This window comes from Ranitomeya variabilis, chromosome 1, assembly GCF_051348905.1.
Source record: "Ranitomeya variabilis isolate aRanVar5 chromosome 1, aRanVar5.hap1, whole genome shotgun sequence".
NCBI lineage: Eukaryota > Metazoa > Chordata > Amphibia > Anura > Dendrobatidae > Ranitomeya > Ranitomeya variabilis.
The window spans coordinates 828,322,957-828,335,309 of NC_135232.1; the positions used below are offsets into that span (position 1 = coordinate 828,322,957).

Genomic DNA, 12,353 nt, shown 5'->3' on the forward strand with positions numbered 1-12,353 from the left:
CAATTCGGTTATTGCGGTTTTGGGGCCTTCAACAGTGTCTCGGCTATTGTGACATCTTCAATGCCCCTTTCTGGCTTAACCAGCATACATGGAGTTTCAACAGAGTTCCTGTCTTGCCATGCCTTGATGGGTAGTGTGTTGTGAATTAGACTTTTTGGCTCCCTCTTGTGGTCACTAGTGATATGACTCTGGGATTGTCTTTCTTCAGTTTGGCACTCACCTGGGTCGTTAGTCCAGGGGTGTCGCTATATAAACTTCCTGGATCCTTAGTCCAGTGCCTGGCATCGTTGTAATCAGATCCTTCTGTTGCTCCTGTCTGCTGGTCCTGGTTCTTGCAAAATTAAGCTAAGTCTTGCTTCTTTGTTTTTTGGGTTATTTGCTTTGCTTCTATTTTTGTCCAGCTTGTACTAAATGTGAGTTCTGACCTTGCTGGAAGCTCTAGGGGGCTGGTGTTCTCCCCCCGGCCGTTAGTCCAGCGTGGATATTTTAATAGGGTTTTTGCTGACCATATAAGTCATCTTACTATATTCTGCTATTAGCTAGTGGGCCTCTCTTTGCTAAATACCTAGCTCATTCTTATGTTTGTCTTTTCCTCTTACCTCACCGTTATTATTTGTTGGGGGCTTGTATCCAACTTTTGGGGTCTATTCTCTGGAGGCAAGAAAGGTCTTTCTTTTCCCTTCTAGGGTTAGTTAGTTCTCCGGCTGGCGCGAGACGTCTAGAACCAACGTAGGCACGTTCCCTGGCTACTGCTATTTGTGGTGCTAGGATTAGATATATGATCAGCCCAGTTACCACTGCCCTATGAGCTGGTTTTTTTGTGTTTGCAGACTTGGTATTTATTCCTGAGACCCTCTGCCATTGGGGTCATAACAGTAGTGGCACGAGGAGATTACAGAAGTGAGAGTTGGGATTGGTTAACTGGTAGGTAGGATAGAACTTGCAATATCTTAGGATTTCCTGGTGACCTTCGGACCAACATAACCTCTACTTGAACTGTTCTTGTTACTTCTCCTCTTGTGCCAGCTGATGTTGTTGTAACTGTTGGGCTTGCAACTGGTGTTTAATCCAGTCGTCCATGCTGTTTGACGTTGCTCCCTACCTTATAGCTGCTTTCACCCACAACATGCAGCACTTTTGTAGCAGTTACACATGTTCCTTGGGAATGCTGCTCGCAGTTTAACCCCTTTCTGCCAGCTGACGGAATAGTAGATCCCTTGCTTTGAGGTGGGCTCCGGCGGTGAGCCCACCTCAAAGCCGTGACATGTCAGCTGTTTTGTACAGCTGACATGTGAGCGCAATGAGCGCTAGCGGAATCGCGATCCGCCCGCGCCCATTAACTAGTTAAATGCCGCCGTCAAACGCTGACAGCGGCATTTAACTAGCGCTCCCGGCCGCGCGGCCGGAGGTGCTCGCACCGCTGACCCCCGTCACATAATCGGGGGTCATCGGTGCATTGCCATAACAACCAGAGGTCTCCTTGAGACCTCTATGGTTGTTGATGGCCGACTGCTTTGAGCGCCACCCTGTGGTCGGCGTTCAAAGCAACCCTGCATTTCTGCTACATACAGGTGATCTGTGCTTCACATCTATGTAGCATAGCCAATCGTGTAATGCATGCTTCTAGCCTCTTATGGAGGCTATTGAAGCATGCCAAAATAAAAAAAAAAGTTTAAAAATATAAAAAAATAAAAAATATATAAAAGTTCAAATCACCCCCCTTTCGCCCCAATCAAAATAAAACAATAAAAAAAAAAAAATCAAACCTACACATATTTGTTATTGCCGAGTTCAGAATCATCCGATCTATCAAAAAAAACAAAGGATTAACCTGATCGCTAAATGACGTAGCGAGAAAAAAAATCAAAACACCAAAATTACTTTTTTTGGTCGCCATGACATTGCATTAAAATGCAATAACGGGCGATCAAAAGAACATATCTGCACCAAAATGGTATCATTAAAAACGCCAGCTCAGCACGCAAAAAATAAGCCATCACCCGACCTCAGACCACGAAAAATGGAGACGCTACGGGTATCGGAAAATGGCGCAATTTTTTTTTTTTTAGCAAACTTTGGAATTTTTTTTTACCACTTAGATAAAAGAGAACCTAGACATGTTTGGTGTTTATGAACTCGTAATGACCTGGAGAATCATAATGGCAGGTCAGTTTTAGCATTTGGTGAACCTAGCAAAAAAGCCAAACAAAAAACAAGTGTGAGATTGCACTTTTTTTGCAATTTCATCGCACTTGGAATTTTTTTCCTGTTTTCTGTTACACGGCATGGTAAAACCAATGCTATCATTCAAAAGTACATCTCGTCCCGCAAAAAATAAGCCCTCACATGGCCATATTGACGGAAAAATAAAAAAGTTATGGCTCTGGGAAGGAGGGGAGCGAAAAAAGAAAACGAAAAAACGAAAAAAGCTCTGGGGGTGAAGGGGTTAAACACCAAATGTAACATTGCTACTCATTTGGGAGCAATCTGAGGTATTACAAGAACCATTTCTATTTAAAGTCCGGCTAGTTTATTTCAGTCCTCATAAACCACATCACAGAAAAAAGTAAATACAGTTTTTGTCTGGCACAAAGGGAAACACAAAGTAATAAGTCAATATAATAGTGCTGGTTAGCCCGCCTGGCTTAGAGTCTAGCTTCTTAGTCCTTTGGCAAAGGCACTCAATCCAGGAGATCTGCACACCTCCATACACACAGGCATGTATGAGAAAAACAGATATTATTTTACAAAGTGAACCATACCCAGGGGTGGAGATATGGTGAGCAGATGTCTCTCCCAAATCTCCAGCTGCTCATAATCAACCTGTCATGGGAGATTAACCCCTTTTAGTACCATAATAAGGCAATACTCCAGGTTGATCTCCAATCCACTAGGTGTCCTACAACCACCTTACAGTATGTATGTGAGTTTTATTTTAAATGCGAAAAACACATATAGAGAGGGAGAGGAAAGTACAAGGGGACTTATCCAGCGGTATGAAAAAACAACAGCGAATTGGTAGATGAGCATGTGCTTTTTAATATTTTTAAAAGACCCCCAACACCCTTAGGCTACATTCCCATGATGAGTATTTGGAGAGTTTTTGATATTTCAGATTTTCTGCAGCATTATTGCATCTGGTAAATTAGGTTACTTGTGTTTTTTATTTTGTTTTTGAGTGCGTTTTTAATCGGATTTTTCATGCTCCATTTTTTTTTACTCTTTTTCGTATGTCATGTTTTAAATAATGCTTTTTTGTTTTTGATTATTCCTGGTATTTGGCCTTGACAAAACTTTATGTGGATTAAATGTGTTTTTATTGAGATTCTGCCATGGAAACCCAATTCAAAACGCAAATGCATTTTTTAGCTGTGGATTTTTTGCATTTAATACAATTCTATGGGGAAAATCTACACATAAAACTCAGTGTGAGTGACAAGTGTTATACATTTCATCATGTGAATCCATGCAGCCTCGAGGCCTGATTCATCATTTGCGCTTTTCTTGAATTACTTTTCTTGTTTTATCTTGCAGTAATTACTGACATTTGTTGGGAGCCAAATTCATCAAAACCGCACATGTGGTTCATGATTTTTGCTCAAAGTCAAAAATAGTCTTTTACTGTTTTTAACCATTTTTGCAACTTTGTAGAGAAAAAGTGTCATGTGTCCTAAATGTAGCAGAATTTGTAAAGTGCTGCATGGCATTGTAATATGTGCCAGGTGCCTGTTGTCAGGATATACAGTGGGGGAAATAAGTATTTGATCCCTTGCTGATTTTGTAAGTTTGCCCATTGACAGTCTATCATTTTAACGGTAGGTTAATTTTAACATTGAGAGATAGAATATCAAAAATACAATCCAGAAAATCACATTCTATAAATTATATAAATGTATTTTCATTTTGCAGTGAGAAAAAAGTATTTGATCTTGTACCAACCATCAAGAGTTCTGGCTCCTCCAGACCAGTTAGTGGCTCCTAATCAACTCGTTCCCTACATTAAAGACAGCTGTCTTACATAGTCACCTTTATAAAAGACTCCTGTCCACAGACTCAATTAATCAGCCAGACTCTATCCTCTACAACATTGGCAAGACCAAAGAGCTTTGTAAGGATGTCAGGGACAAGATCATAGACCTGCACAAAGCTGGAATGGGCTACAATACCATAAGTAAGACGCTGGGTGAGAAAGAGACAACTGTTGATGCAATAGTAAGAAAATGGAAGAAATACAAAATGACTGTCAATCGACATCGATCTGGGGCATCATGCAAAATCTCACCTCGTGGGGTGTCCTTGATCATGAGGAAGGTGAAAGACCACCCTAAAATTGCACGGTGGGAACTTGTTAATGATCTCAAGTCAGCTGGGACCACAGTCACCAAGAAAACCATTGCTAACACATTACGCCATAACGGTTTAAAATCCTTCAGTGCCCGTAATGTCTCCCTGCTCAAGAATGCACATGTGTAGGTCCATCTGAAGTTTGCAATGAACACCTGGATGATTCTGTGAGTGATTGGGAGAAGGTGCTGTGGTCAGATGAGACAAAAATTGAGGAATTTGGCATTAACTCAACTCGCAGTGCTTAGAGGAAGATAATTGCTGCCTGTGACCCAAAGAACACCATCCCCACTGTCCAGCATGGAGGTGGAAGAATTATGTTTTGGGGGTGTTTCTCTAATAAGGACACAGGGCTTCTTCACCGCATCAATGGGAGAATGGATGGAGCCATGTACCGTAAAATCCTGAGTGACAACCTCTTTTCCTCCTTCAGGACATTAAAAATGGGTCGTGTCTGGGTGTTCCAGCAAGACAATGATCCAAAATATACAGCCAAGGTAACAAAGGATTGGCTCAAAAATAAGCACATTAAGGTCATGGAGTGGCCTAGCTAGTCTCCAGACCTTAATCACATTGAAAACTTATGGAGGGAGTTGAAGCTCCGAGTTGCCAAGCGACAGCCTCAAAATCTTAATGATTTAGAGATGATCAGCAAAGAGGAGTGGACCAGAATTGCTCCTGACGTGTGCAAACCTCATCATCAACTACAAAAAACGTCTGACTGTTTTGCTTGCCAACAAGGGTTTTGCCACCAAGTATTATGTCGTTTGCCAGAGGTGACTGTGTAAGACAGCTGTCTTTAATGCAGGTAACGATTTGATTAGGAGCATCTAAATAATCTGTAGGAGCCAGTTTTCTTAATAGTTGGTAGGGAATCCAATACTTATTTCTCACTGCAAAATGCAAATACATTTATATAACTTATACAATGTGATTTTATGGATTTTACTTTTGATATTCTATCTCTCAATGTTAAAATTAACCTACCTTTAAAATTATAGACTGTTCCTGTCTTTGTCAGTGGGCAAACTTACAAAATCATAAAAGAGAACAAATGCTTATTTCCCACACTCTATACTGTATAGGTGTATACAGCTCTGAGAAAAATTAAAAGACCACCACATCAAAACCCTGTCTTGGGCAGCCCAATCTCCAGACCTGAACCCTATTGAAAACCTCTGCAATGTAATCAAGAGGATGATGGATAGTCACAAGTCATCAAAGAACTGCTTAAATTTTTGCAACAGAAGCAGTGTGAAAGACTGGTTGAAAGCATGTCAAGATGCATGAAAGCTGTGATTAAAAATCATGGTTATTCCACAAAATATTGTTTTCTGAACTCTTCCTGAATTAAAACATTAGTATTGTTGTTTCTAAATGATTATGAACTTGTTTTCTTTGCATTATTTGAGGTCTGAAAGCACTGGGTTTTTTTTTTAATTTTTAACATTGCTCCTTTTCCAAAAAAAAAAAATACAAAATATATTCCTTGGAAAATTAGAGACATGTCAGAAGTTTATAGAATAAATGAACAATTTACATTTTACTCAAAAATATACCTATAAAGAGAAAAATCAGACCACTGAACATTTTACAGTGGTCTCTTAATTTTTACAAATCTATATAGGTAGATTATTTTTATATTATAATTAAGATTTTATATTTGTGTGAAAATTGTCCAGGCAGTAAAAGGTTTCAAGAAAGATTACATACCCAAAATGGTTTTCCGCTTCTTCTCCAATTTTGACTCTATTATTTCCTGTGTTCGTGCAGAGGATGTCTGGGCTGAGAAATTTAGATACACAGAAACGTAGCCCGCTTCTTCTTGTATACTGTTCAGCAATCCACGAGCTACTACAGACTAAATAGACAGAAAAACCGAAACAGATGTACAAATAATAAATCATTTTAACATACAAGGGAATCACTTAAAGAGAATCTGTCACCAAGTTTTTGTTACTTAATCTGAGATCAGGATGATGTAGAGGCAGAGACTCTGATTTAAGTAATGCTTCACTTAGGCGGGTTTCACATTTGCGGTTGTGTCAGCAGCGTTTCTTCCGCAAATATCCGCATGCGTTGTGTATTCCTATATTTAACATTAGGGACGCATTTTTGATTGTGCGCGTTTTGTCACGTTTGACGACGCATGCGTCGTCTCGTCTCGTCGTTTGCGGCTTGGCGCAGAAATGCAACATGTAGTAATTTTTAGAGGCGTCAATTTGCCGCCTGGAAACGCATGTGGTTGATTGCGCAAGGATTGCGACAAAAAAATGCATTGCTGTCTATATGAATGCGTTCACAAGCACATGTGTTTGGTTGTGTTCGTGAACGCATGCGTTTCAATTAAGAAAAACATGTCTAGACACTGATAAGCCACCCCCCACCATCAAGGTGATAAAGGGAGGGTGTGGACAGTTGCAGGTCACTTCTCAGCAGACAGCCAAGGAGAGCAGACGGACCACAGCGGACAGCCAAGCAGAGCAGACGGACCACAGCGGACAGCCAAGCAGAGCATACAGACCACAGCAACTTGGAGCAAACAAGCCTCTGAACAATGTGAGTATATCCTAGCGAATGCCTTTATTTTCTATTTTCTGTCTCTACATGTCCTATTTTCTGCCATTTCTTTCTTTCTGCATGCATCAGAATGTCTTCTGCTTCTTCTTCTGATGAGGAGTTTCGTCCAGGACAGTCGGAAGTGGAGCATGTCAGTGAGGTGAGTAATTGCCTCGTCAGATTGGTAAGTATTCACTGTCACATCGACACATGTGACAATTTGATTTTTTCTTTTTTTTAGAGCTCTTCTACTGCGGCAGAGACAGGGCAGGAGCAGCGGAGTCAAGGTCCGGTGGAAAGACGGCAGCGGGTACGTATACAAGGCTGACTGTTTACTGAATCCTCAGTGTAATATTCTTGAATCTTCCTTTCTTTCCATTCGTATTTCTTTACTTTTTTCTTCTGTAATCCTTTTGTATGTTGACTTTCCTATTCATGCCATTTCTCAGCATCTTTTTTCTTTCTTTTCCTTATGTTAATTGAGCAAACTTTAATGACTTTATTTAATTTTTAGGTTTCACAACGGGAGGATGATCTTATTGAGAATGACCCTCATCTCCCTGGTCCAGGAGCGAGTCCCGTTGTGGGACACCTGGGAGCCACTGCACTCAAACAACGTCACGATCCGGCGCTTATGGAATGAGGTGGCCCAAGCGATGTGGGATGGCTGGGACAACGCCCCGACACGGGTCAGAAATGCATTTTATAAGTATTGCACTGAAGTGCGAAGCAGCAGAGACCTTGGCCGTGCTCACTCGACTGTGTGTGATGAAAGAAACTCTCCGGAGTTTCTGTCATCACACACAGTTGTGTGATCACGGCCAAAAGTCCTTTTTCTGACCACAAATGTTTTTTTTTTTTAACAGTGGCCAAAGTCAGAACACATTGGCGTTCGATGAAGGACCGCTTCAACAAGAACCTGCGGCAAGAGAGCCGTGTTCCCAGTGGTTCAGGAGCAAGGATCAGAAAATACAAATACCATCGAGTTCTGGCATTTTAAGATTGGTCCTTGCCCAGAGAACGTAAGTATTTATCACGTGCATTTGGTTGTATTGTATTGCCATAATCGTTTTTTTTATATTCCACAGGATTTTGCGTCTGGTTATTTTTTGGTATTAATTTTCTTTTTCCTTTTTTCACAGCACATACAGCACTACTGTTGGCCCAGGTTCTGGAGCGGTCCTTCATCCGACAGCCACGGACCCGTCCCAGCCATCCAGCAGCGCAGCAGTAAGTGGGCCTTCCACACTAACTGGAGACCAGGGAGCTCGTCCATCAGGTCTTCCCCTTTCGCAGTCCTCTTCCACTGCCCCTTTTTTGGGGGGGCTCCTCCCGGCAGCGGCAGAGGGCTTCGGACAGGTCACTCATGCCCGGGTTTTTGCACTTGAGCTCGGTTTTACACGAAGCAATCAAGGCTCTTAGCATTCCTCCCCCTTCACCTCCCAATGTGTCTGTAATGTCAGGTTTGTCTCACCCTTCCAGTGCGTCTCAAGCCTCTCATGTGTCAAGCCCCATCCCCGAACTTCCAGACCCTTCTAGTTTCATTGCCCCTTCTCCTGCCACCTCTGCGTCGTCCACGGTTAGCCAGGCCTCAGTGCTTCACACCCCCCGTTTACATCACTCTACCCCAAGCCGGTGCAGTAAATACATTTTTTGTTTGTTAAAAAATAAAAAAAAATTAATTTGCCACAATTATGTTTGTGTCTTCCGCCGCCGGCAACACACACCGTGCGCCAACTAAGAAACTTCGCCACACACTTACTTTTTGGGCCACATCATATCTCCAGTAGTTAAAAAAAAAAGACTGCAGCTTTGTGTGTCTTTAGTATAGAGATATGAGGTGGGACAAAAAATATTAGATGCATTATCTCCATAATCTCTTTTTGTCTGTGACTAGTGTGGCAGTCTGAAGAGAAAATGGTGGAAATACAGTGCAGACCTCTACTGAACAGGTCAGGTGTCAAAAAACTCATTAGTTATGACTAGGGTTGAGCGAAACAGATCGGCACTTTTCAAAAGTCGCCAACTGTTAGTAAAGTCGGGTTTCGTGAAACCCGACCCGATCCCACTCTGGGATTGGGTCGGCGGTACACGATCTGTAATCCAAAGTCGGGTTTCGGTTTTTTATATATATATATATATATATATATATATATATATATATATATATATATATATATATATATATATATATATATATATATATATATACCATAGAGACACATATATATATATATATATATATATATATATATATTTATATTTACTTCAGCGCGATAATGTTGAAAAGCCGGTAATTCAATTGTCGGCTTTTCATTTCTCCTGCCTAAACCCGACATGACATGAGACATGGTTTACATACAGTAAACCATGTCATATCCCCCTTTTTTTGCATATTCCACACTACTAATGTTAGTAGTGTGTATGTGCAAAATTTCGGCGCTGTAACTATTAAATTTAAGGGTTAAATCGCTGAAAAAATTGGCGTGGGCTCCCGCGCCAATTTTCTCCGCCAGAGTGGTAAAGCCAGTGACTGAGGGCAGATATTAATAGCCAGGAGAGGGTCCATGGTTATTGGCCCCCCCGTGGCTAAAAACATCTGCCCCCAACCACCCCAGAAAAGGCACATCTGGAAGATGCGCCTATTCTGGCACTTGGCCACTCTCTTCCCACTCCCGTGTAGCGGTGGGATATGGGGTAATGAAGGGTTAATGCCACCTTGCTATTGTAAGGTGACATTAAGCCAGATTAATAATGGAGAGGCATCAATTATGACACCTATCCATTATTAATCCAATTGTATGAAAGGGTTAAAAAACACACACACATTATTAAAAAGTATTTTAATGAAATAAACACACAGGTTGTTGTAATATTTTATTGCTCTCTCAATCCACCTGAAGACCCTCGCTCTAAAAATAATAAACCAACAATATACATACCATCCGAGGATCTGTCAGGTCCCACGATGTAAATCCTTCTGAAGGGGTTAAAATATTTTACAGGCAGGAGCTGTGCTAATGCACTCGCTGCTGCCTGTAAACCCAGGCGAATGAATGAAGGTAATGTAGGTCAATGACCTGTAGTTACCTTCATTCGCGGTGATGCGCCCTCTGCTGGATGTCCTCATGAACTGCAGCCTGGGAACTTTCTAGGAAAGTTCCCACGCTCGAGGTCATTTGAGGACAACCAGCAGAGGTTTCCGACCAGCAGCCGATTTCACTCGATCTGACTTTTGAGAAAGTCGGGTTTCGTGAAACCCGACTCGATCTCAAAAAATGAAAAGTCGCTCAACCCTAGTTATGACACCTGACCTGGTGAGTAGAGAACTGCCTTGTATAACCACCATTTTCTCTTCTTTATACATAATCTATTACACACAAATTGAGGGGACAATGGTGTTTACACACTGCATATCTATGCTCACCTGCACAGGTGTCAGAAATAGTGAATTCATGAGGCTGTTATATGTGCATCATGAATTCATTATTTCTGACACCTGACTTGATGAGTATAGGTCTCTTTAGTGTGACAGTCATTGTCTCTTCAGTCTGTGTCCAATGGATACAGGAGAACAGAATCAGGACGCAATGACGTCAACAAGCTTACCAATAAAGCAACATGGCTGCCATAACACTAGCTTTATGTGGCCAGTGTTTTATATCAGTATTTGTAAGCCAAAACAAGGAGTGGAACAATTAGAGGTAAATTATTATATTAACATAATAACTAGCACCTCTGCTTTTATCACCCACTCCTGGTTTTGGATTACAAAAACTGATATTAAATACAGATCAAATACTGCCAGTTTTAGGACAGCCTTGGTTTGTAGAGGAAAAAGATAGGAGACACGGTCAACACAACCAAAAATAAAGTTTATTAATGAGAAATATTATTTTCATATCAGAAAATTACTGGTACAGATCTAATTACAACAGGACAATTACACAACATTGTCCTGCCATGACACACGTCCAATATTTGAATCAAAAAAGGCAGCAAATTGGTCCCGCATGTGACCAACTGCTGCAGTTGACCGCAGCAGGTGATGCTGGAAATCGGGCAGTGGGTGTGCAACTGGTTCATCCAGTTCAATGTTGGGTTGCTCCTTAGCCATTAAATAATTGTGCAGAACCACTCAGGCTTTGACCACCTCGTCGACTGTTTCCACTTTTAGATTTATGGCTGATGCAAGAATGCGCCATTTAGCGACCAGAATGCCAAAGGTACACTCTACTGTTCTTCGGGCCCGGGTCAGTCTGTAGTTAAAGATCCTTCTAGTGTGGTTCATGTCCCGACTGGAATAGGGCTTCAGTAGGTTTTCACACATCTGAAAGGCCTCATCCCCAACCATAACAAATGGCATCGGTGGACCTTGAGTGTTGGGGAGAGGTTGTGGCGGGGGAAAATTGAAATTTTTGCCATACACACGGCGTCCCATATCAGAGAAAATCTGGGAATCGTTGCCACGGCCAAAAGCTCCAATGTCCACGGCGATGAAGCGACAGTCCGCATTGGCTATTGCCATGAGCACAACAGAAAAATATTTTTTGTAATTAAAGTACTCCGATCCTGTTCTGGCTGGTTTGATAATGCGAATGTGCTTTCCATCCACGGCTCCTAAACAGTTGGGGAAATCACACACACTCCAGAATTTTTCTGCAATGTCAAGCCACATGTCCAAGGTGGGTAGGGGGTATAAACTCATCCCGGAGTACATTCCACAAAGCCCGGCAGGTGTCCGCAACTATTCTGGACAGGGTGGATATTCCAAGCCGGTATTGGAAGTGGAGGGATGATAAACTCTCTCCGGTTGCCAGAAATCTGTAAGAAAAACAAACCCCAAAAAACATTACAATCTATTCTATTTATGGTGTGGTTACGCTAAAGAAAGAAAGGAAAATACCCCAAAAATACATGTCAGAAAACACTAAATTTGGACTGTCATTGGTTTAGATTTGGAACGTACCTTAATGTAACCAGCAGACATTCCTCCGGTGGAATCGCTCTACGGAGCTGGGTGTCCTGTCGCCATATGGCTCCTTCGACATGAGCAAGCAAATCCCGGAATGAGTCTTGTGACATCCTTGTGTATTCCTGGAATTTCTCCGGGTTGGCATTAAGCTCGGCATACAGCGTGTGATAGGCTCCACGGCTCTCACGTAGTTCGATAATGGGGTGTCTCCAAAAACGCCTACGTTGTCTCCTTCTCCATCTTTCGCGATTTCTGTCTTGCTTCCAAGCAAAGGCACAGGCAAGAAACAGCTTGATGCTTAAATCCAGGTTGAAATAAAAGCTCTCCATGCGAAGATCCATCATGACACAGGATACAGTAGCAAACTGTTAAGATTTCAGTAGCCCTAGGGTCTATATATAGAGATCCCATAATACACGCCCTCTGTAGTCCCATTGGCGGTGTCTGGTTATCTTGATTTTTCTCTTGTGAAATT

At 41.8% G+C, this 12,353-nt stretch overlaps 1 protein-coding gene across 1 annotated transcript in view; it reads right to left on the reverse strand.

Annotated features, from left to right (window-relative positions):
• DNAH6 (dynein axonemal heavy chain 6) overlaps positions 1 to 12,353 on the reverse strand; it is a 717,942-nt gene that overhangs the window by 431,497 nt on the left and 274,092 nt on the right. Inside the window, exon 39 of the mRNA XM_077275462.1 lies at positions 6,058 to 6,205. Coding sequence (XP_077131577.1) covers positions 6,058 to 6,205 — 148 coding nt within the window. The remainder of the gene's footprint in view (positions 1 to 6,057; positions 6,206 to 12,353) is intronic.